We start from the raw sequence: 23,140 nt of genomic DNA, 5'->3' as shown, positions 1-23,140 counted from the left end.
AGCAAAACATGCCTATCCCTATACTCAAATCCTCTCACAATGAAGGCCAACATACCATTTTCCTTCTTTACAGCCTGCTGTTCCTGCGTGCTTATTTTCAGTGATTGATGTACGAGGACTCCAAGGTCTCACTGAATATCCACCTCTCTCAATTTATGCCCATTCAAGTAATAATCTGTCTTCCTATTATTGCCACCAAAGTTGATAACCTCACATATATCCACATTATACTGCAACTGCCATGCAGATGCCCACACACTCAGCCTGTCTAAATCATGCTGAAGCATCTCTGCATCCTCCTCACAGCTCATCCTCCCACCCAATTTTGTATCACCTGCAAATTCAGAGATAATACACTCAGTTCTCTCTTCCAAATCATTAACATATAATATGAACAGTTAGGGTCCTAGCACTGATCCCTGCGGAATCCCATTAGTCACTGATTGCCAATCAGAAAAAGACCCATTGTTATGCCAATTCTTTGCTTCAGAATGAGTTGCCAGAGAAAGTGGTTGGGTCAGGTACAATAGCAACATTTAAAAAGCATTTGGATAAGTACATGGATAGAGGGATATGGGCCAAACAGGGGCAATTGGGACTAGCTGGGAGAGCACCATGGTAGGCATGGACTGGTTGGGCTGTTTCCGTGCTGTATTGTCCTATGACTCCATGACAATAAAATTGGAAGACCCAGAAACTGATACCGTGGCGTTAGAGAGAGAGACAGACAAGCGGATGTTGCTGTTGTCTGAATGAACCTGGATTTGCCGTCGTGGTCAGGTACCACACACCAGAGGGGCGGGGTATTAGAGGACAATTAATCCCCCAATCCTACTCATAAAGTAATATGAATATATCATGACATGGCAAATCATTTTTTGGAACAGTATCAGACTGATCTTAAACGGTGCTGCTACCAGGTCCGGCTGATCAACTGACATCTGCATTTTTTCACTATTTTATGTTAAATCCCTTAGATCCAGAGTAGGCAGAAAGTAAATAGTTAGAAGATGGTTCAGGTGAAGGATTGTTGCGAATATTTGCTGTGTTGTCTGCTGCTGAGCTCCGGCTGGGTGTCGGGGGCGAATACCTTAGCGAGAAACTCCATCAAAAAGCCAGAAAGTGAAGGGATTGCATCGATACAAACCTCGAGAGATGTTCAGCAGGAGGACAACAGCAACAAAGCTGCGGACATGCAGGTACTTCACTTTGGAGATTTGTCTTCAAAGATTTGGATACCTTATTCTCGACATTTTATTGACGAGTTGCTACTACTATGTTACTACTGAACCTCAAATTATATTTCATTAACTGTAAAGCGCTTGGAGACGCCCGATGGTCACGAAAAGCATAATATAAATTCAGTTATATTTTGTTTATTTAAATGCTAATCTCAATTAGGTAGCGCGCCAAAAACACCGCATTAAATGCTGTCAAATATTTGAATTAAATTATATCAAATAACAGCATTGAAAAATGAAAATGCATAAATCGAGATGAGTCCCGGTTTATTTTTCTCTCGTTACAGTGACATCGCCAACCTATCATTTCTCCCTGATGGGAGAGATTCTAAATCCAATTTGAGATCTATGAAGTCGCTTTGCGTTAATATCACCTTACGAAGTTTGAGTATAACTATCGCTAACTCTTCTTTTATCGGCTGCAAAGAATTCCAGGTTACTTATCCTTGCAACTATTTATATTTTGAGGAGCATTCGATTGATCGGGATGATTATCGGAAGGGGGTCTACCGTCATCTCTTGAGTCTTCAAATATCAATGAAATTGATGTGGATCCAATAATTCTTCTCTTTCCAACATGTTCTGCTCTTCTAACCGATGCGACTCTCTTGGGTGCCCTGCACATAAATTCATTTATATCCCAGTTTAAACTTTTTAAGAGTAGAAAATTCATATATTTTTTAGCTTTTCTTTTAAACTATTTTATTATCTGACACATTGAATTATTGTATTCAGAAGTTACACCAGAGTGATCGAAAAGCGGTTACAAAAATTACCAAGATTTTTTTGTGTTGCCTGAATTTTGTCCTCACTCACGGTTTTGGGCTGCATCACCTCGCCCCGCATTATAGCAGAGACTATTCACTATTAACTGGCAGCTAAGCGGACTTTGCCTTTGTGACAATGCTGGCTGCAACTGGCTTCGCCTCTGTAGCCTGCCGCATAATCCATCGGCAGAAAATACTGGAAAGTCTCAGCAGGTCTGACAGCATCTGTGGGCTGGCACAGCTCTGAGGAAGGGTCATCCAGACTGGAAACATTGGCTCTATTCTCTCCCCACAGATGCTGTCAGACCTGCTGAGATTTTCCAGCACTTTCCGTTTCCGTTTCAGTTTCCAGCATCCGCGGTATTTTGCTTTTACCATAATTCATCGGCAATTCTTACTTAAAGAACATTTTCAAGAAGTTAGAGGACCACAACAGGAAATACATTACTGAAATCATAGAACATAGAACATAGAACAGTACAGCACAGAACAGGCCCTTCGGCCCACGATGTTGTGCCGACCTTCATCTGAAACCAAGATCAAGCTATCCCACTCCCTACCATCCTGGTGTGCTCCATGTGCCTATCCAATAACCGCTTAAATGTTCCTAAAGTGTCTGACTCCACTATCACTGCAGGCAGTCCATTCCACACCCCAACCACTCTCTGCGTGAAGAACCTACCTCTGATATCCTTCCTATATCTCCCACCATGAACCCTATAGTTATGCCCCCTTGTAATAGCTCCATCCACCCGAGGAAATAGTCTTTGAACGTTCACTCGATCTATCCCCTTCATCATTTTATAAACCTCTATTAAGTCTCCCCTCAATCTCCTCCGCTCCAGAGAGAACAGCCCCAGCTCCCTCAACCTTTCCTCATAAGACTGACACTCCAAACCAGGCAGCATCCTGGTAAATCTCCTCTGCACTCTTTCCAGCGCTTCCACATCCTTCTTATAGTGAGGTGACCAGAACTGCACGCAATATTCCAAATGCGGTCTCACCAAGGTCCTGTACAGTTGCAGCATAACCCCACGGCTCTTAAACTCCAACCCCTGTTAATAAAAGCTAACACACTATATGCCTTCTTCACAGCTCTATCCACTTGAGTGGCAACCTTTAGAGATCTGTGGATATGGACCCCAAGATCTCTCTGTTCCTCCACAGTCTTCAGAACCATACCTTTGACCCTGTAATCCACATTTAAATTTGTCCTACCAAAATGAATCACCTCACATTTATCAGGGTTAAACTCCATTTGCCATTTTTCAGCCCAGCTTTGCATCCTATCTATGTCTCTTTGCAGCCTACAACACCCCTCCACCTCATCCACTACTCCACCAATCTTGGTGTCATCAGCAAATTTACTGATCCACCCTTCAGCCCCCTCCTCTAAGTCATTAATAAAAATCACAAAGAGCAGAGGACCAAGCACTGATCCCTGCGGCACTCCGCTAGCAACCTGCCTCCAGTCCGAAAATTTTCCATCCACCACCACCCTCTGTCTTCGATCAGATAGCCAGTTACCTATCCAATCCGCCAACTTTCCCTCTATCCCACACCTCCTTACTTTCATCATAAGCCGACCATGGGGGACCTTATCAAACGCCTTACTAAAATCCATGTATATGACATCAACCGCCCTACCTTCATCAACACACCTAGTTACCTCCTCAAAAAATTCTATCAAATTTGTGAGGCACGATTTACCCTTCACAAATCCATGCTGACTATCCCGGATTAATCTGCATCTTTCTAAATGGTCGTAAATCCCATCCCTAAGGACCTTTTCCATCAATTTACCAACCACCGAAGTCAGACTAACCGGTCTATAATTACCAGGGTCATTTCTATTCCCTTTCTTAAACAGAGGAACAACATTTGCCACTCTCCAGTCCTCCGGCACCATCCCCGTGGACAGCGAGGACCCAAAGATCAAAGCCAAAGGCTCTGCAATCTCATCCCTCGCCTCCCAAAGAATCCTAGGATACATTTCATCAGGCCCAGGGGACTTATCGACCTTCAGTTTATTCAAAACTGCCAATACATCCTCCCTCCGAACATCTATTTCCTCCAGCCCATTAGCCTGTAACACCTTCTCTTCCTGAAAAACATGGCCCCTCTCCTTGGTGAACACTGAAGAAAAGTATTCATTCATCACCTCGCCTATCTCTACTGATTCCATACACAAGTTCCCACCACTGTCCTTGACCGGCCCTAACCTCACCCTGGTCATTCTTTTATTCCTCACATAAGAGTAAAAAGCCTTGGGGTTTTCCTTGATCCGACCCGCCAAGGACTTCTCATGTCCCCTCCTAGCTCTCCTCAGCCCCTTTTTCAGCTCATTCCTTGCTAACTTGTAACCCTCAATCGAGCCATCTGAACCTTGTTTCCTCATCCCTACATAAGCTTCCCTCTTCCTTTTCACAAGACATTCCACCTCTTTTGTGAACCACGGTTCCCTCACTCGGCCATTTCCTCCCTGCCTGACAGGGACATACCTATCAAGGACACCCAGTATTTGTTCCTTGAAAAAGTTCCACTTTTCATCAGTGCCTTTCCCTGACAGTTTCTGTTCCCATCTTATGCCCACTAATTCTTGCCTAATCGCATCATAATTACCTCTCCCCCAATTGTAAGCCTTGCCCTGCCGTCCGGCCCTATCCCTCTCCATTGCAATAACAAAAGACACCGAATTGTGGTCACTATCTCCAAAGTGCTCTCCCACAACCAAATCTAACACTTGGCCCGGTTCATTTCCCAGTACCAAATCCAATGTGGCCTCACCCCTTGTCAGCCTATCCACATATTGTGTCAGGAAACCCTCCTGCACACACTGCACAAAAAGTGCCCCATCCAAACTATTTGACCTACAAAGGTTCCAATCAATATTTGGAAAGTTAAAGTCCCCCATGACAACTACCCTGTGACCCCCACACGTATCCATAATCTGCTTAGCAATTTCTTCCTCCACATCTCTATTACTATTTGGGGGCCTATAGTAAACTCCTAGCAACGTGACCGCTCCTTTCCTGTTTCTAACTGCAGCCCATATTACCTCAGTGTGCATATCCCCCTCAAAGTGCTTTTCCGCAGCCGTTAAACTATCCTTGATTAACAATGCTACTCCTCCGCCTCTTTTACCAGCTTCCCTACACTTACTGAAACATCTATACCCCGGAACGTCCAACAACCATTCCTGTCCTTGTTCTACCCACGTCTCCGTAATGGCCACAACATCGTAGTCCCAAGTAGCAATCCACGCCCCAAGTTCATCCACCTTGTTCCGGATGCTCCTTGCATTGAAGTAGACACACTTCAACCCATCTTCCTGTCTACCGGTACCCACCCTTGACCTTGATACCTTCCCCAATATCTCACCACCCTCAACACTGACTTCCGGACTACAACTCCTTTTCCCACTCCCCTGACAAATTAGTTTAAATCCCCCTGAAGAGCCGTAGCAAATTTCCCTCCCAGGATATTGGTGCCCCTCTGGTTCAGGTGCACCCCGTCCTGTTTGTAGAGGTCCCACCTTCCCCAGAACGTGTTCCAATTATCCACGTATCTGAAACCCTCCCTCCTGCACCATCCCTGCAACCACATGTTTAAGTGCACTCTCTCCCTGTTCCTCAACTCGCTATCACGTGGCACCGGTAGCGTACCAGAGATGACCACATGTTTTGTCTTTGCTCTCAGCTTCCAGCCCAGCTCCCGAAATTCCTGTTTTAAATCCCCGTCCCTTCTCTTACCTATGTCGTTGGTACCAATGTGTACCACGACTTGTGACTGTTTCCCCTCCCCCTTAAGAATCCGGAAAACACGGTCCGAGACGTCACGGACCCTGGCATCCGGTAGGCAACAAACCATCCTCGAGTCTCTTTTGCTGCCACAGAACCTCCTATCTATCCCTCTAACTAACGAGTCCCCAATAACTCTTGCCCTCCCGCTCTCATAATACAACCGACCCCCTCTCTCTCTAAAGGTGACGATTATCCTGGCAGATACTTTAAAGGTGAGTTTTCACCCCATATAGCAATCGTTAAAGAATTCTGTCAGCCTGGGACCTTCACTCAGGACCGAGGAAGTTGACAGACTTAGCGGCCTCGTTCCTGAACAACTGCGGATCAGCACCAAGGTCTGAAAAAGGCGCCAATCCCTTCTATTGATTCAGAGATGGGACAGAAGTCAGCTTGTGTGCACGTACAGGAGGTGCCCAGAAAGGGAATTGAAAGCCAAGAACTTTCCCATCAGATGAGAAAACTGGAATATTTTCTCTCTGACAAAGGGGAACATTTACTTTCAAATCACATCCCTTGCTCACAGATTAATGCCCTGTTGTAAGGAACTGAATCATACTGAGATTACTGAGAAGTAGTGGGCAAAAACTTGGCAGATGGAATATATAATGGAGGAAAATGTGAAATTATGCACTTTGGAAGGGACAATAAAGGAACTGAATATTATTTAAATGGAGAGAGACTGCAGAAAATTGCAGCACAGAGGGATTTGGAGGGTCCTCGTTCATAAATCACATAAAGCTAGCATACAAGTTTCAGCAGGTAATAGGGAAGGCATCTGGAATGTTGCCCTTTATTTCAAAGGGAATGGAGTAATAACGAAGTCTTGCTTAAACTATACAAGGCACTGGTTAGACCTAGTGCCAAGGAACTGAATCATCCTACCAACCCAAATCCTTGAAGTACCAATGGATTTTTAAAATGTGTACAATTAAAAACAAGTTTAAGCCACTCAGTCTCTGTACCTCAATTTAATTAAACACAGCTGATCTGGACCTCAACTCCATTTATTTTCCATTGGTAACTATCTGTTTTACAAAACTTACCTAGTGCCATGGGCAGTCCATTCTATCATAGACACTTCACCGTCTACTATGTGAGTTCTTTGAAAAATTAAATGCATTTAATGACCTACCTTTCACAAATTGATGCTGCATCTTCTCAATCAGCCCATTTTTGTCCAAATCTTCCAGTAGTTTTCCCAAAGCTGCGGTTAAACGAATGAGTCTATAGTTAATAAATCTGGAATTGCTCGAAATACACTGCCGATCCGGCAGTATCCACAGAGAGGGGAATAATGTTTTAAGTTGGTGACCTTTCATCAGAATTCAGAGTTAAGATGAAAGGTCATCGATCTTTGCTCTTTGTACGGACGATGCTGATCTGGGATAAGCACAGTGCTTACCGTGCTTATCCCAGTCCAATGCCGGCATCTCCACATCATGGCTACCATCGATACCGCAAACTGCCAGCTCCAAGTGGAGAGGATCTCCAAGAAGATCGCGCATATCGACACAGACTTCTTACTGCTGAATATTACCAGCATTTTCTGTTTTAATTTCAGATTTCCAGAATCTACAGTATTTTTTTCTATTATGGCTTATAGTTATTTGGTTTCTCTTTGCTGCTTTTCTTAAAATAATTGGAGGTACAATTAAAATAATCTAGAGGTACAATTGCTGAATCCAGAGAATTTTGGAAAATTATGACCATTACAGCTGCCATTTCCATGCCTTGGTTTATGCCGACCTTAAATTCAATTATTTGCTCTACTACCATGTTTTAAAAATATATATTAAATCCACTATGTTCCTCCACTTGGTCTATTCTTGGGTTTCTTGCACCAAAAGTTATTTTCTTTTTTTCCTGAACAGTGAAAATGGATGTAGCATTCTCATGTACAAGTCTGCAATTTCCTTATTGTTAATTATAGTCTTTGCTGCAACTGTATTTAATGGGCCCAAATTTATTTAAGGGTGATGTGATGGCACAGTGGTTAGCATTGCTACTTCACAGAACCAGGGACCTGGGTTCAATTCTGGCCTTGGGTGACTGTCTGTTTGGAGTTTGTATGTTCTCTCTGTGTCTGTGTGGGTTTCCTCTGGGTGCTCCGGTTTCCTCCCACACTTGAAAGATGTGCAAGTTAGGTTGATTGGCCATGCTAAATTGCCCCTTATTATCAGGGGGTTAGCAAAGTAAATACGTGGGGTTAAGGGGATAGGATTGGGCAGGATTGTTGTTAGTGCAGGCTCAATGGGTCAAATGGCCTCCTTCTGCTCTGTAGTGATTCTATGATATTACCTTCTCCTTTATAAAAAAAATTGCTACACTGAATGATGTCTTTAGCACTTTGCTTCACTGCACCAAGATTAATGCAGCTGGATTATTTTTTGATTTGATTTATGATTGTCACATATATTAACATGGGGCGGCACGGTAGCACAGTGGTTAGCACTGCTGCTTCACAGCTCCAGGGTCCCGGGTTCGATTCCCGGCTCGGGTCACTGTCTGTGTGGAGTTTGCACATTCTCCTCGTGTCTGTGTGGGTTTCCTCCAGGTGCTCCGGTTTCCTTCCACAGTCCAAAGATGTGCGGGTTAGGTTGATTGGCCATGTTAAATTGCCCCTTAGTGTCCTGGGATGCGTAGGTTAGAAGGATTAGCGGGTAAATATGTGGGGGTAGGGCCTGGGTGGGATTGTGGTCGGTGCAGACTCGATGGGCCGAATGGCCTCCTTCTGCACTGTAGGGTTTCTATGATTTCTATGATTTCTATGAACATACAATGAAAAGTATTGCTTCTTGCATGCTATTCAAAGCATAACATTCATAGAGAAGGAAACAAGAGAGTGCAGAAGTAATCTTACAGTTATAGCTAGGATGTAGAGAAAGATTAACTTAATGCAAGGTAGGTCCATTCAAAAGTCTGATGGCAGCAGGGAAGAAGCTGTTCTTGTGTCGGTTGGTATGTGACCTCAGACTTTTGTATCTTTTTTCCAATGGAAGAAGGTGAAAAAGAGAATGTCCAGGGTGCGTGGGATTCTTAATTATGCTGGCTGCTTTGCCAAGGCAGCGGGAAGTGTAGACAGAGTCAATGGATGGGAGGCTGGTGTGCATGATAAATTGGGCTATATTCATGACCTTTGTAGTTTCTTGCGGTCTTGGGCAGAGCAGGAGCCGTACCAAGCTGTGATACAACCAGAAAGAATGCTTTCTATGGTGCATCTGTAAAAGTTGGTGAGAGTCGTAGCTGACATGCTGAATTTCCTTATTCAGCTCCTAATCCATAATCTAATCGTCTGCAAAAATATGGCTACAAATGTCAGTGTGGAAGTTCAATTGAAGGTATGTGCTGAAGCTTTCAACTTTAAAGAAATATAGTTTTCACATTCCTCATTAGCTAAAATCCATTTTTTAAAACTAAAGACTGATAATTCACTCCTTAAAATAAAAGTCAAGAAGTAGTTTACTTCTTCAGTCTGAGACCGAATTCCATCTTAGTTACAGGGTTAGCTGAATGTTGCAACATAATTCATGAATTTGACAATCCAGTTATTCCTGACATTGCTACAGAAGCTGGAGCAGCCAGGATTCTGTGTTCCCTGGTTCCATTGTTCATATTAACATCCAATTCAAATAATTTCTCTTTCTTTTCTGTACAGTGTTTTACTTTGAGTAATGAAGAGTCATTCAGGGGATGAATGGAGAAATAATCTCACAAAAAGTTGGCCATTTAAAACTTTGGTTTCTAAGTTTAGGATTCAAAGGATTAATGTTACAAAGACATTTTGAAATAATCTAAGTTATCTGGATTTCTTTGTTTTACCCCCTGCAGCAATTAAAAGAAAAGATAACTGCAGTTCCTTATGTTGTTTGTAATACAAGTACGGGCAATTTGTACAATGACATTTGCTGTAAAGGAAGAAGGGGATACCTGTGTGAAACTGAATTTAGACAATATAGGCTTTGAAAATAAGTGCTTCAGAGGGAAGGAATGATCCTGAAACCCGGGAAGGATGAAAAAAAAATGATAATCTTGTTCTTCAGGGCATTGCATGTAGAAGTGTTATAGTACACTTTGAGTATGAGCCACTGTGACAGAGAGGTGACCTCATTTTATTCCTATTTAGGTGTGCACTGCAGATGAAGATTGTGGGACCAAGAGATATTGCTCCATAGCCCATCAAAGAAGACAAGTATGTCTTACATGCAAAAAGCAAAAGAAACGTTGCCACAGAGATGGGATGTGCTGTCCTGGAAATCACTGCATTAATGGTAGGAATTAAACCCAAATGGAGGAGGACATCTCCATGTGCTGAGGATGTTATTTATAAATGTATTCAGGGCTTCACTACGCGTAATGCACAGAGAAAATCTTCAAAATCTTTGCACAGCATATCCTATTGAAAAATGTGGAGACATTTCCGAGTAAAGGCTAGAATCAATCACTATTTATTCAAAAAGAGTAATATTATATTTCCATTACAGTTTTAAGAGAGTATCACAGAATCCCTCCAGTGCAGAAGAAGGCCATTTGGCCCATCGAGTCTGCACCGACAACAATCCTACACAGGCCTCATCCTTGTAACCCCACATAATCCCCCGACACTAAGGAGCAATCCCACTCAGACCTCGTGACCCCAAGTATTTATCCCGCTAATCCCCCTAACCTCCACATCTTTGGACACTAAGGAGAAATTTATCATGGCCAATCCACCTAACCTGCACATCTTTGGAGTAGTAGCATCTTTGGAGTAACATTACTATGACATACTATATATACTGATTACTTTTCACAAATCCACTGCAGATGATATTGCAGTGACTATATCACAAATGGTGTCTTCAGCACTTCAGTTCACTGCACCAAGATTAGTGCAACTGGATTCAGCTCCTAATCCATAGTCTAATAATCTGCACAAATATGGCTCTCAATTTAAAAGTGGAAACACAATTGAACATATGTCATAAGTCATCAATATACATGAACCAAATGAAATAAAATATTTCTCCCTTGTTGTTTGTTTTGATAACCACTGTGTGTATGTGTGCGCATGTGTGGTAGAAATCAAAAGAGCAACAATAGATCAGACTTAATTTTACAACGCAAGCCAAAACTGCTCCATATATCATAATAGGGATTGGGTGTCAGTGATTATGGTGGAAATGTTCTGATTGAGGATTTAGACAGTGTCATAAACCGAGAAGATGAATATCATGTGTTTTATTAGCTAAATCTCTAAATGAAGTTACTTTTGTAGAAGCATTTTCATTTACCCATAATTCTCATTTGACTCCATCTTCTATTTATCATCCTTTTGGAAAACAAAGTTTGTAACAACATAATAATCTAAATTTTACCCAATGTGCCTATTACATCAGTGACAAAATGTAGCAGGGTTCTTGCAGTATTATAAAAATTCCTAATCAATACTTGGGTTTATATCATTTCTGCTGCCTGTCTCCCTTCCACTGTTAGCGAAACTCTTTTTGTCACGGCCAGTTGTACCGTTCATATCATTGCTAAAGATAGAATAATCCAGCTGAGAGGAAAACAATTCTTGTGAAATAGTTTGTCCATTGTCATTGCAACCATTCCTCTCACTGCTGTTAAAACCATTCTTCCCACTTTCCTATAACTGAGAGGTTAGACCTAATCATGACCACTATGAGGTGTGCAGTTGCAATATATATTGACACATCTCCCATTTTTTGCTCTATATGTGAGGGAGATGCTCCTTGGCATCTCATCAGATTTTACAACATAACATTCCATAGCATTGTGTGTTAGGACTCCTATACATTGTGTTGTCACATCACATGTATGTGTAATTTTTTGATTTAGTTATTTATTCAGTTTTTATTTTTTAAAGAAAAGGGTTTTATGCAAACAAATGATTTTGGATAACCTAACTTAATTCTTTCAAACCAATTTTTTGTGCAGTTATCTGGTGTGCTACACGTTATAGACCATTACTGCTCATTTGCACTTTCCTACAAGTGTTAGGTTAAATGGCTGGCAGCTATATCTGGTCTTACGTCAGCAAAGAAAAACATTAAGACAATCTGTAATAAGATGCACATATTTTTCACATACATCATGTTTCCATCTGAGAAAGTAGAAGAGTCAGACAACCATTCATCATTATGCACAAAACCATGGATATGTTTCTGCAATACAATATATGTTTGAAAAAGGACACTTCTGAGCATGTTTCAGTATCTGAATTCTGCACTGCAAATACAGTGATGTTGAAGTTAGGTCGACAAAATAATAAATTAGTCCAGCATAGTACTTCTTTTTGGTGAATCAAATTCTGGAGGGATGTTTCTCTCCAAAGCTGAGAAGCTATAAAAAATATTTTATGTGCTTCTTAGGGTAAATAAATGACTGATATCAGGGGAAGCGGTTTTCGTATTTTATTTTATATAACAAAAAACTCTGTCAACCTGAGTTTCTCCATCTCTTAAATTTCATTTGATTAGTGCTCCCAATATCCATTCTGATTTTAATTGTATCACCTTTCAGGGAGGCAATAAAACAAATAGATTTTTTTGAGATGAGATTCTCACACTTACACATTTTTACTTTCCCCAATTTTGCACACAGTTCTCCATAAACATTGCTTTGAAACAATTTCTAGGAGATTCCCAAGAATGTCTTGTGGGGGGTGGGGGGGGGGGGGGGGGGGTGAGTCATACTTCACTTGAAATTGTACAGTTGACAGGTCTCAAGTGGAATTACCCGTGGCAATTTGGGGATCTGCTGTTTTAGGATAGGAGTTTTATACTATGTAAAATACAAAGCATTCGTTTGTGGCTAAGGTGGAGCTGTGAATAAATTCCCTAAAAATCTTCAAAGTCTAACTTCTTGACATAGTTATGCCTTAAGCCATCAAAGAGCAATTGGCTGAGAAATTGTTGCATGATGTGGAGATGCCAGCATTGGACTGGGGTAAACACAGTAAGACGTTTAACAACACCAGGTTAAAGTCCAACAGGTTTATTTGATAGCAAAAGCCACACAAGCTTTCGGAGCTCCAAGCCCCTTCCCCCATTGTTGCACGCCAGCTTGCTGCTGCAACATGGGCAGAGAACCATCTCTCTTCAGGAACTGGTAAGCCTAAGGCACACTCACTATTGGGCCTGGAGTTTCATTTATAGGAAGCTGGCAGGGTGCGGGTACCTGCCAGGCCATTGTTTTTCAGTGGTCTGTCAAGTAGCTTGTAAGTTCTTGATTTCTCCCCAAGATAAAAAAAATGTAACTGAAGGGCCACCATTTTCTTTTATATGTTGTGCCAGCCTTTGCCCAGTGGAGGCACCCTTGCCTCTGGGCCAGGAAAGTATGAGATCCCCAGATAACTTGAATACATCATCTAGGTTGGCACTTCAGTGTCATACTGATTAATCAGAAGTACAAACTTCTGAAATACTTAAAATCAAGTCTGCCAAACCAAACTGATGTAAAAGATCCCCTTGCACTAATTGAAAAGACGAGGGATTTTGCACGTGTTTGCTAACACTTATCTCTGTAATGTTTGTGCGACTTTGCTGTGTGCATATTGGCTGCCACATTTGCCTACTTTACAACAACGATTACTCTCCAGAAGTGCTTCTTTCATTGTGAAACATTATTGGTGGGGTATTCTGTGGTAAATGACTCACCTGCTGACTTTCTACCACCTACAAGATGCAAGAGATGAGTGCTATAGTGTGTGATGGAATACTTTTTGCTTGCCTGGTCTTTGCAGTTGCAATAATACTCAAGAATTGACTTTAATGTGAGTTGACATACACTGTCCTATATCAACATACACAGTAGCATACCCTAAGTCCCAGGGGAGTAACAATAGAACTTCTTTGTGACCTGCAAGCTGCATTTAGCCTGTGGGCCAGACCTTGGATCTACCAGCTCATTATTTCCATTTAACTCATAGTTCTCACTACAAATTGGCACTGAATGATGTACATTGATCCATAATCCCTATTTTTCACTCGGCAAAAAAATTAAGGAAAAGCATGATGCTTCATGCTAGTCACAATGAATTAATCATTAATTTACATATCGCTTCTAGATTTTTAGTTCACTGATCCAGATGAACTATTGAAAGGAAAAAGGTGGGGAGGAGGAGTGCTACCTAACACAATTTTAACAAAAATTATAATTTTCTTCTGGATTACAGAGCAGTTATAACAATGATTTTCATACCTCCCTGTATGGAGAAATATTTGCAAATGTAGAACATTCTCAAGTACATCCTGGAAATAATGACAATAGTTGTTCATTCTTGCTGCAAGGTATTGTCAATTGCCCAAAGGGAAACAACGTTCGCAATGCAGTTATTTTTAAACAATGATACAGGAATGGAAATAATAAGCCGGTAAATCACCATAGAGACATATAGGGAACTAGTGACAGGTAGTCGGCAATCTCTGTACTTCACTGACTCATTGCAGAGCTCCAGGTGCCAATGATCACACTTTGAAAATCTGCAGTTTAATATAGACATCAGATGCAACTAATGTCTGTGTGTTTACCAAAATCATTTAAACAAATGCCAGTAATATTTCCCAGAAGAAAATGTTTTTTTAGCATTGATATAACTTGGAAAAAACAATTAAAAATCTAGATATTTATTTTAGCTCTCATTTAATTTATTTTCTCAGTGGCAATTTAACTCATAGCTCTCACTACAAATTGATACTGAATGATACACATTAATCCATCTTCCCTATTTTTTTATTGAAAAGCATGATGCTTCGTGTTAAAGACGTAATCAGTTAATCATTAATTTACATGCCACATCTAGATATTGAGTTCTACACTGACCCTTTAAGAGATTGAAACATAAGATTATAAGATCGTAAGAAATAGAAGCAGGAGTAGGTCATTCGACCCATTGAGCCTGATCCACCATTCAGAAGAGCTCCAAGAGAATCAGGGGACACAGGTGAGTGTAGTGGCCATCACTAAGGAGAAGGTTCTGGGGAAACTGAAAGGTCTGAAGGTGGATAAATCACCTGGACCAGATGGACTACACCCCAGGATTCTAAAAGAGATAGCTGAGGAAATTGTGGAGGCATTGGTGGTGATCTTTCAGGAATCACTGGAGGCAGGGAGGGTCCCAGAGGACTGGAAAGTAGCTAATGTAACACCGCTGTTTAAGAAGGGAGGGAGGCAGCAGACAGGAAATTATAGGCCAGTTAGCCTGACTTCTATCATTGGCAAGATTTTAGAGTCCATTATTAAAGATGAGACCGTGGAGTACTTGGAAGTGCATGATAAAATAGGACTGAGTCAGCACGGCTTCGTCAGGGGGAGGTCATGTCTGACAAATCTGTTAGAGTTCTTTGAGGAGGTAATAAGGAAGTTAGATAAAGGAGAACCAGTGGACGTGATTTCTTTAGATTTCCAGAAGGCCTTTGACAAGGTGCCGCATAGGAAACTGTTAAATAAGTTAAGAGCACATGATGTTAAGAGTAAGATCCTAATATGGATAGAGGATTGGCTGACTGGCAGAAGGCAGAGAGTGGAGATTTAGGGATCCTTTTCAGGATGGCAGCCAGTGACTAGTGGTGTGCCTCAGGTGTCAGTGCTGGGGCCACAACTTTTCACAATCTACATTAACGATTTGGAAGAAGGAACTGAAGGCACTGTTGCTAAGTTTGCAGATGATACAAGGATATGTAGAAGGGCAGGTAGTATTGAGGAAGCAGGGGGCTGCAGAAGGACTTGGAAAGGCTAGGAGAGTGGGCAAAGAAGTGGCAGATGAAATACAATGTGGAAAATGGTGAGGTTATGCACTTTGGAAGGAGGAATGGAGGCATAGACTATCTTCTAAATGGGAAAATGGTTAGGAAATCTCTTAAGGTTAACGTGCAGGTTCATTCAGCAGTTAGGAAGGCAAATGCAATGTTAGCATTCATGTCGAGAGGGCTAGAATACAAGAGCAGGGATATACTTCTGAGGCAGTACAAGGCTTTGGTCAAACCCCATTTGGAGTATTGTGAGCAGTTCTGGGCCTTGTACCCAAGGAAGGATGTGCTGGCCTTGGAAAGGGTCCAGAGGAGGTTCACAATAATGATCTCTGGAATGAAGACCTTGTCATATGAGGAACGGTTGAGGACCTTGGGTCTGTACTTTGGAGTTTAGAAGGATGAGGGAGGATCTTATTGAAACTTACAGGGTACTGCAAGGCCTGGATAGAGTAGATGTGGAGAGGATGTTTCCACTAGTAGGAAAAACTAGAACCAGAGGGCACAACCTCAGGCTAAAGGGACGATCCTTTAAAACAGAGATGAGGAGGAATTTCTTCAGCTAGAGAGTGGTGAATCTGTGGAACTCTTTGCAGCAGAAGGCTGTGGAGGCCAGGACATTGAGTGTCTTGAAGACAGAAATAGATAGGTTCTTGATTAATAAGGGGATCGGGGGTTATGAGGAAAAGGCAGGAGAATGGGGATGAGAAAAACATCAGCCATGATTGAATAGCGGAGTGGACGTGATGGGCCGAGTGGCCTAATTCTGCTCTACGTCTTATGGTTTTATGGTTTTATTCAATAAGATCATGGCTGATCTGACTGTAGTCTTAAATCCACTTTCTCGATTGCCTCCCTATAACCCTTGACTCCGTTGTCAATCAAATATCGGTCCAACTCAGCCTTGACCCAATCTTCACTGCTGTCTGTGGAAGAGAATTCCAAAGTCTTATATGCCTCTGAGAGCAGAAATTCCTCCTCATATCCATCTTAAATTGTGACCCCTAGTTCTTGATTCTCCGATATCAGGAAATATCCGCTCAGCATCTTCCCTCTCAAGCTCTTTCAAAATCCTATATGTTTCAATAAGATCATTAAGAATTGCTTTCAGAACGGCACCAAATTTTTGTAGGAAATTTTTTTACAGAGTTAAGATTCCAAAAAAGCATCTGTAAATAGTACAAAAAATAATTCAACAAAAAATTCTACTAATTGGCAGTTACTTTAAAAAATCCACCATTCTAAACATACAAAACAGTCACATCAAGTTTAACACTTCAAACACTTCACTGGCTGAAATAATTTAGTTTTGATGCTAGAAGACCCACTACATAAGTTTCAGGTAATAGGTTCTTAACCTCCTTTCAGACAATGCTCCTAACATGGTCATGTATATGTTAATAACTGGTAACAATGCAAGTCAACAACTGGAATAGCACTTCACCTTTTGTCAGTCCATCTCAAACTCAACAGAATCTAGTGGAATTTGTTCACAGATCCAACTCCCTGTATGATTGAAAGCATGCTTGTTGTTGCAGGTATTTGCACAGTGGAGCTTCCAATAAGCAAATCGATCAGGACCATACGACAACCAGGAATATCTGAAGCTGACAGCCATGCAGCCCTGCCCACACTGAGTAAGAATGACTCCAGTCCGCACATAGCAATCTCAGCCAAGAGAGGTAACCAGCTAACTGCATAAAAATTATTGTTATCATACATGATTTTGAAGTGCTGCTGCCATTGTAACAGCTGGAGAAGCAAATTTGAGTATTATCCCTGGTCAAATGATGTGATACACATGCAGGAGTCAATCATCTGTTGCTTTTTGCCCCTGCTGCTCTACTATTGACAACAATGGATTTCTCAAATGGACACCATTGATTTCCAGCTTTCTAGCGAAAGAACTGAAAGTGTAGCATAGAGATTGTATGCAGGTTACACTGCACCGGAAGTACCTTCAAATATGCAACTACAGGTAGATGGAGGTAACAGTAAATCACCTTATCACAGGGTTAGTGTGTGGAGAGGCACCAGCTGGCAAAGCAGGCCCAAGGGACACAAAATAATAAATAAAGGCCTAAAAGTCCAGCTTGACAATTACTTCCAAATAGCCCAATCACAATATTCAGTGATGAAAGAGTGATCATGGCCTGATCAAATGCACCCACCAATGTTCCACCGATGGAGACGGGAGCGGTGCCGGAGGATTGGAGGATTGCGGATGTGGTTCCTATTTTCAAGAAGGGGAATAGGGATAGCCCAGGAAATTACCGACCGGTGAGTCTAACCTCAGTGGTTGGTAAGCTGATGGAGAAGATCCTGAGGGACAAGATTTATGAGCATTTAAAGAGGTTTAGTATGCTCAAGAATACTCAGCATGGCTTTGTCAAAGGCAGATCATGCCTTACGAGCCTGGTGGAGTTCTTCGAAAATGTGACTGAACACATTGACGAAGGGAAAGCGGTAGATGTGGTTTATATGGATTTTAGCAAGGCGTTCGATAAGGTCCCCCATGCAAGGCTTCTCAAAAAAGTGAGAGGGCATGGGATCCAAGGGGCTGCTGCCCTGTGGATCCAGAATTGGCTTGCCCAAAGGAGGCGGAGAGTGGGTATAGATGGGTCTTTTTCTAATTGGAGGTCGGTCACCAGTGGTGTGCCCAGGGATCTGTTCTGGGACCCTTGCTGTTTGTCATTTTCATAAATGACCTGGATGAGGAAGTGGAGGGATGGGTTGGTAAGTTTGCCGACGACACGAAGGTTGGTGGGGTTGTGGATAGTCTGGAGGGATGTCAGAAGTTACAGAGGGACATAGATAGGATGCAAGACTGGGCGGAGAAGTGGCAGATGGACTTCAACCCAGATAAATGCGTAGTGGTCCATTTTGCCAGGTCGAATGAGATGAAGGAGTACAATATAAAGGGAAAGACTCTTAGTACGGTAGAGGATCAGAAGGACCTTGGGCTCCGGGTCCATAGGACTCTAAAATCGGCCCCGCAGGTGGAGGAGGTGGTTAAGAAGGCGTATGGTGTGCTGGCCTTTATCAATCGAGGGATTGAGTTTAGGAGTCCGGGGATAATGATGCAGCTATATAAGACCCTCGTCAGACCCCACTTGGAGTACTGTGCTCAGTTCTGGTTGCCTCATTACAGGAAGGATGTGGAAAAGATTGAAAGGGTGCAGAGGAGATTTACAAGGATGTTGCCTGGATTGAGTGGCATGCCTTATGAGGATAGGCTGAGGGAGCTCGGTCTTTTCTCCTTGGAGAGACGTAGGATGAGAGGAGACCTAATAGAGGTATATAAGATGTTGAGAGGCATAGATCGGGTGGACTGTCAGAGGCTTTTTCCCAGGGTGGAAATGGCTGCTACGAGAGGACACAGGTTTAAGGTGCTGGGGGGTAGGTACAGGGGAAATGTTAGGGGTAAGTTTTTCACACAGAGGGTGGTGGGCGAGTGGAATCGGCTGCCGTCAGTGGTGGTGGAGGCAAACTCAATAGGGTCTTTTAAGAGACTCCTGGATGAGCACATGGGACTTAATAGGATGGAGGGTTATAGGTAGGCCTAAAAGGTAGGGATATGTTCGGCACAACTTGTGAGGCCGAAGGGCCTGTTTTGTGCTGTAGTTTTCTATGTTTCTAAATAGGCTTCCAGGCTTTACTGTATTTATGTGGAAATAGACAGGGATGTTTGGAGTATAGAATGCAGAGCTGTGCCATCGGTGCCATCAACATGGCTATACCAGACAATTATGGCTACAAAACAACATGGCAGCCCTCCTCACAACAACTTCATTCATACACCTCCATTTCAGCAGATATCTGAAAGGCATCAGGATTATTGATCACTTACCTGCAGATTTATTCCTGTGCAATCAATGTGTTTCCTTTCACTTTCTTTGGGTTTGTTAGCCCTCCCCCACTTCAAACTTTAACAAAGGATACAAATAGCTTGAAATATCTGGAGGGATTTGGCATACAACCTGACATCCATTCCTAGCATTAGTTTGATGCCTACACACAAGCATGTCAGCAGCATAATTATGATAAAGTGAGAACAACAAAAGAATTGCATACAAACAGGTACGTTTTTGGGTAAGCTTTGGATATATTCTGTACCATTTAGGGGAAAAAGACTAAATTTACATTAGAAAATTTATCCTTATATGTTATCCTGAAGTTCAACTGACATTTAAAAATTACTCCAAATTTGTTTCTATGGTGGTTGAAATCCTAAAAATGTCCTTGTTAAGATTGCTGCCTTGTAACATCCTGTGGAATGTATTACTCTCACGTTATTGCTTAGGTATCTCTGCATGCTGTCACATCTCGGTATCCAGTCTAATACATACATAAATACTGCTGTATAAACCCAAGTTCTCATAGCAGTCACTTTTCCCTATGCACAGTCCAGAATTGTTAAAAGCAAATTACTGCTGATACTGGAATCTGAAACCAAAAGAGAAAATGCTGGAAAATCTCAGCAGGTTTGGCAGCATATTTAAGGAGAGGAAAGAGCTGACGTTTCGAGTTCAGATGACCCTTTGTCAAAGCCAGAATTCTTCTTCTCGCTATATTCACTGTCTCATGTCAATTATTCCCCATGCCCTGATGCAGATATTAATGCTCAAGTGCTTAACATGTTCACTTGCCACTATTTTGCACACTATATGAGGAGGTGGAGGTGTAATGGCATTGTCACTGGATTAGTAATCCAGAGACCCAGAGTAATGGTCTGGGGTTGAATCCCACCACGGCAGGTTGATGATGTAATTAATATCACGCTGACATTTCAAAATCCATGCAATTCCTGGGTATCAACTATTCTTTGTGTAATATTTGATGTGATCACTATATCTGAAAATATAGCCCCTGGATCACCCAAAGCTGGGTGAAGATGGTGCTGACAATGTCTGGTGAAGAAAAGAAATCCAGGCGGAGTAAACAGATCGAATAAGTGGAAAAGAAATATCTCAGTACCACTTAATACAATGGGTTTATTAAAGTTGATTATTCCACACAGGCAGAATCATATTAATGTCCTTTCCCGTGAGGTGGCTGCAAAATGGCAGGCAGTAAGTAGATTTATGTCCACAACTTCTCACAAGCCGAGTTTTCTATCTCAGTGTGAAGTGCGCCAAATGTTTTTCCACAGACGGGGAGAACCACAGGGAAAAAAGCAAATTACTGGGGATGGTGAAATCTGAGGCCAAAAGAGGAAACGCTGGAAAATCTCAGCAGGTCTGGCAGCATCTGGAAGGAGAAAAAAAGAACTGACGTTTCGAGTCCAGATGACCTTTTGTCAAAGCTTTGATCCGCTGAGATTTTCCAGCATTTTCTCTTTTGGTTCCAGAACCACGGGGAAAGTTACTTTCCTGGGCTCCTCTGCTGTCTGGAGTCACCTGTAAATAGTTTGCAATAGGTTCAAGCCTTTGCTCTTGATCCGGTGAAGTTGAAGACACAATTGCATGGGGTAAGATTAAATAATTGCCAGACGCGAACTACCTCTTACTGCTAACTTGCTTGCAGAATGTGTATTAATATTACACAGTGCGAGAGAAGTGGCACTGCGACATTGGTGGGGTCGTGGTCTTTTTGCTAAGGCTGCTGAGAGGCAGGGAACACTGAGACTCAGAGCTTCACTTTCACTTTTATTTAAAGCAGGTCTCGAAGGAGATTTCTGTCTCCGCTCATCTGACTGTGCTGAAGGATTCTGCTGCAGTCGTCACCTCTGGAGCAAGATATGTAAACCGTTGCTCCTCAAGGACCAAGTGTGCACGAAGCAGAGGAGAAAGGGTGCTCGTGGTGCTGAGATTTACGAGAGATGCGACTGTGTAAAGGGGCTCACATGTCGGCCTCTGAGAGCAGGAGCAACCAAGAAAACTCGACTCAGTACCTGTCAGGAAGTGGAATAGTCTCTGTTAATTGTACTGTTCCTTCCCAGGATTCTGATTGTGTTTGATCACAATAACTGTACTTACAGACAACTGACCGAGTTATTGTTATCAAATCCAAGGTGCGCTTTTTGTAATGCTGTAGGAAACGCGTTCGCTGAATAAGGCGTGCGAATGGGGTGGTGGTGAAGGGAGGTGGGTGGTTTGCAAATAGCCAGGTTATGGCTGGGTGGGTGGAAGAAAAGCAGAGGGGTAGAGGGGAAAGAAGAGAAAACCGTTAACCCAGTGGACCAGGGAGGAGAAATCAAGGAAATGGGACGATGAGAGGCAAAGAGGAGTCCCTAGTGGGGATGAGTGGATGTGGGATTTACTGCCGAAGGGACTGATAGCGTTGAATTGGAAAGAACATTTGGTGCAGACCCGAAATTCTCAACATGCTGGACTCCTGATTGAACTTTAATATAACATTTCTGTTTGAATTTAAGCACCATTCCATGTTCCATCAAATATAAACTACATCAAAAGTTATGGAAGCATACATTACTATCTCAATTTTGATAAATAAATATGTTTCAGAGCTAGCTTACTGAATAAATATTATCCTTCCTGAACATCGACAGTCCCTTGGTGGTGAAATTCATTGCTGGCATCTAATTAGCTCTGGGACAACATAGAACCTTTCTGATTGACTTAGATCACTGGTCTAAAACAACTTGTTCAAAGGTAATGGAAAAAAATGGATCATGTGTTGTACTTCTTTTGATCGGCAAAGGGGAACATATTTTAACACAGGCAGCCTGTCCTTCTGCCTTTAAAACATCAAAGTTCCGCCAATGTCCAAAGCGGCGTCATCCCTTTGGGCTTCGCTTTGTCTTATTTTACTATCTCAATTTCCTGAGCTGCCAATATACTTGTCAGCTCCCTTTTGAGATAATACTTTTCATTTACAAATCCCTTGACAAAGGTATTGGTATACTACACGAGGGTGTGTGGGATAGCCAGCGGTAAACATGAATTGTATTGTATGAATGGGGCTGAGGCCACAACTCTTCACGATCAGTTTCGTGGGCAAACAATTAGAGAAGCATGTTTTTGAGGTCATTTTCGATAAATTATTTGTGCATTTTTTAAAAAGCGCCATTAACAGAAATGCTGTGAAGATGGAGAGTTAATTAATAATTTCAATTAGGTTGAACTGAACATAACAGCCAGGTCTGTTCAGGAATCAGAACAGCTTGACAAATTAATTGGATAGGATAAACAAACAACCTTGTTCTTAAATCCTTCTGTACTTATGAATACAGCAATCAATCTTAGAAACAATAATCCCTTTAAAATCAGAGTGGTTTTCAGCCTTTCTTTCCCCTTGCATAGTGCACAAATAATCAAGTAACTACCTCAATGTTATCTATTAACATTCATGGAACAGAAAAAAGCATCACTTTTGACTGACCATTAGACGGCTCAAATAAAATGTTGCCCTAAATTTGTTTTAACTTTTTTTTTGGCCCTCAGAGCTATCTTCGGCATTCACTACGTGGATATTTTACTTCAATTTATATTATTAAACATTCTTTACAACTACTAAAAATCAGAATTAATATATGATCACATCCTTTCATGACTGACGATGCTCTATGACAAAAGGAGCACAGCCGTAAGATCGAGAGATGATTGCAAATGAAGAAG

General features: G+C 41.9%; 1 protein-coding gene across 1 annotated transcript; it reads left to right on the top strand.

Annotated features, from left to right (window-relative positions):
* The first annotated feature begins 1,010 nt into the window (after positions 1-1,010).
* Positions 1,011-21,472, top strand: LOC144505332 (dickkopf-related protein 2-like). The gene is made up of 4 exons (XM_078231453.1): positions 1,011-1,199; positions 9,935-10,079; positions 17,099-17,242; positions 21,222-21,472. Exons 1-4 carry the CDS (start codon positions 1,011-1,013, stop codon positions 21,470-21,472), a joined length of 729 nt encoding a protein of 242 aa, XP_078087579.1.
* Positions 21,473-23,140: the final 1,668 nt, after the last annotated feature.

Source organism: Mustelus asterias, chromosome 16, assembly GCF_964213995.1.
Source record: "Mustelus asterias chromosome 16, sMusAst1.hap1.1, whole genome shotgun sequence".
NCBI lineage: Eukaryota > Metazoa > Chordata > Chondrichthyes > Carcharhiniformes > Triakidae > Mustelus > Mustelus asterias.
Note: the sequence above shows the minus strand (reverse complement) of the source record. Positions and strands in the feature narration are given on the sequence as shown.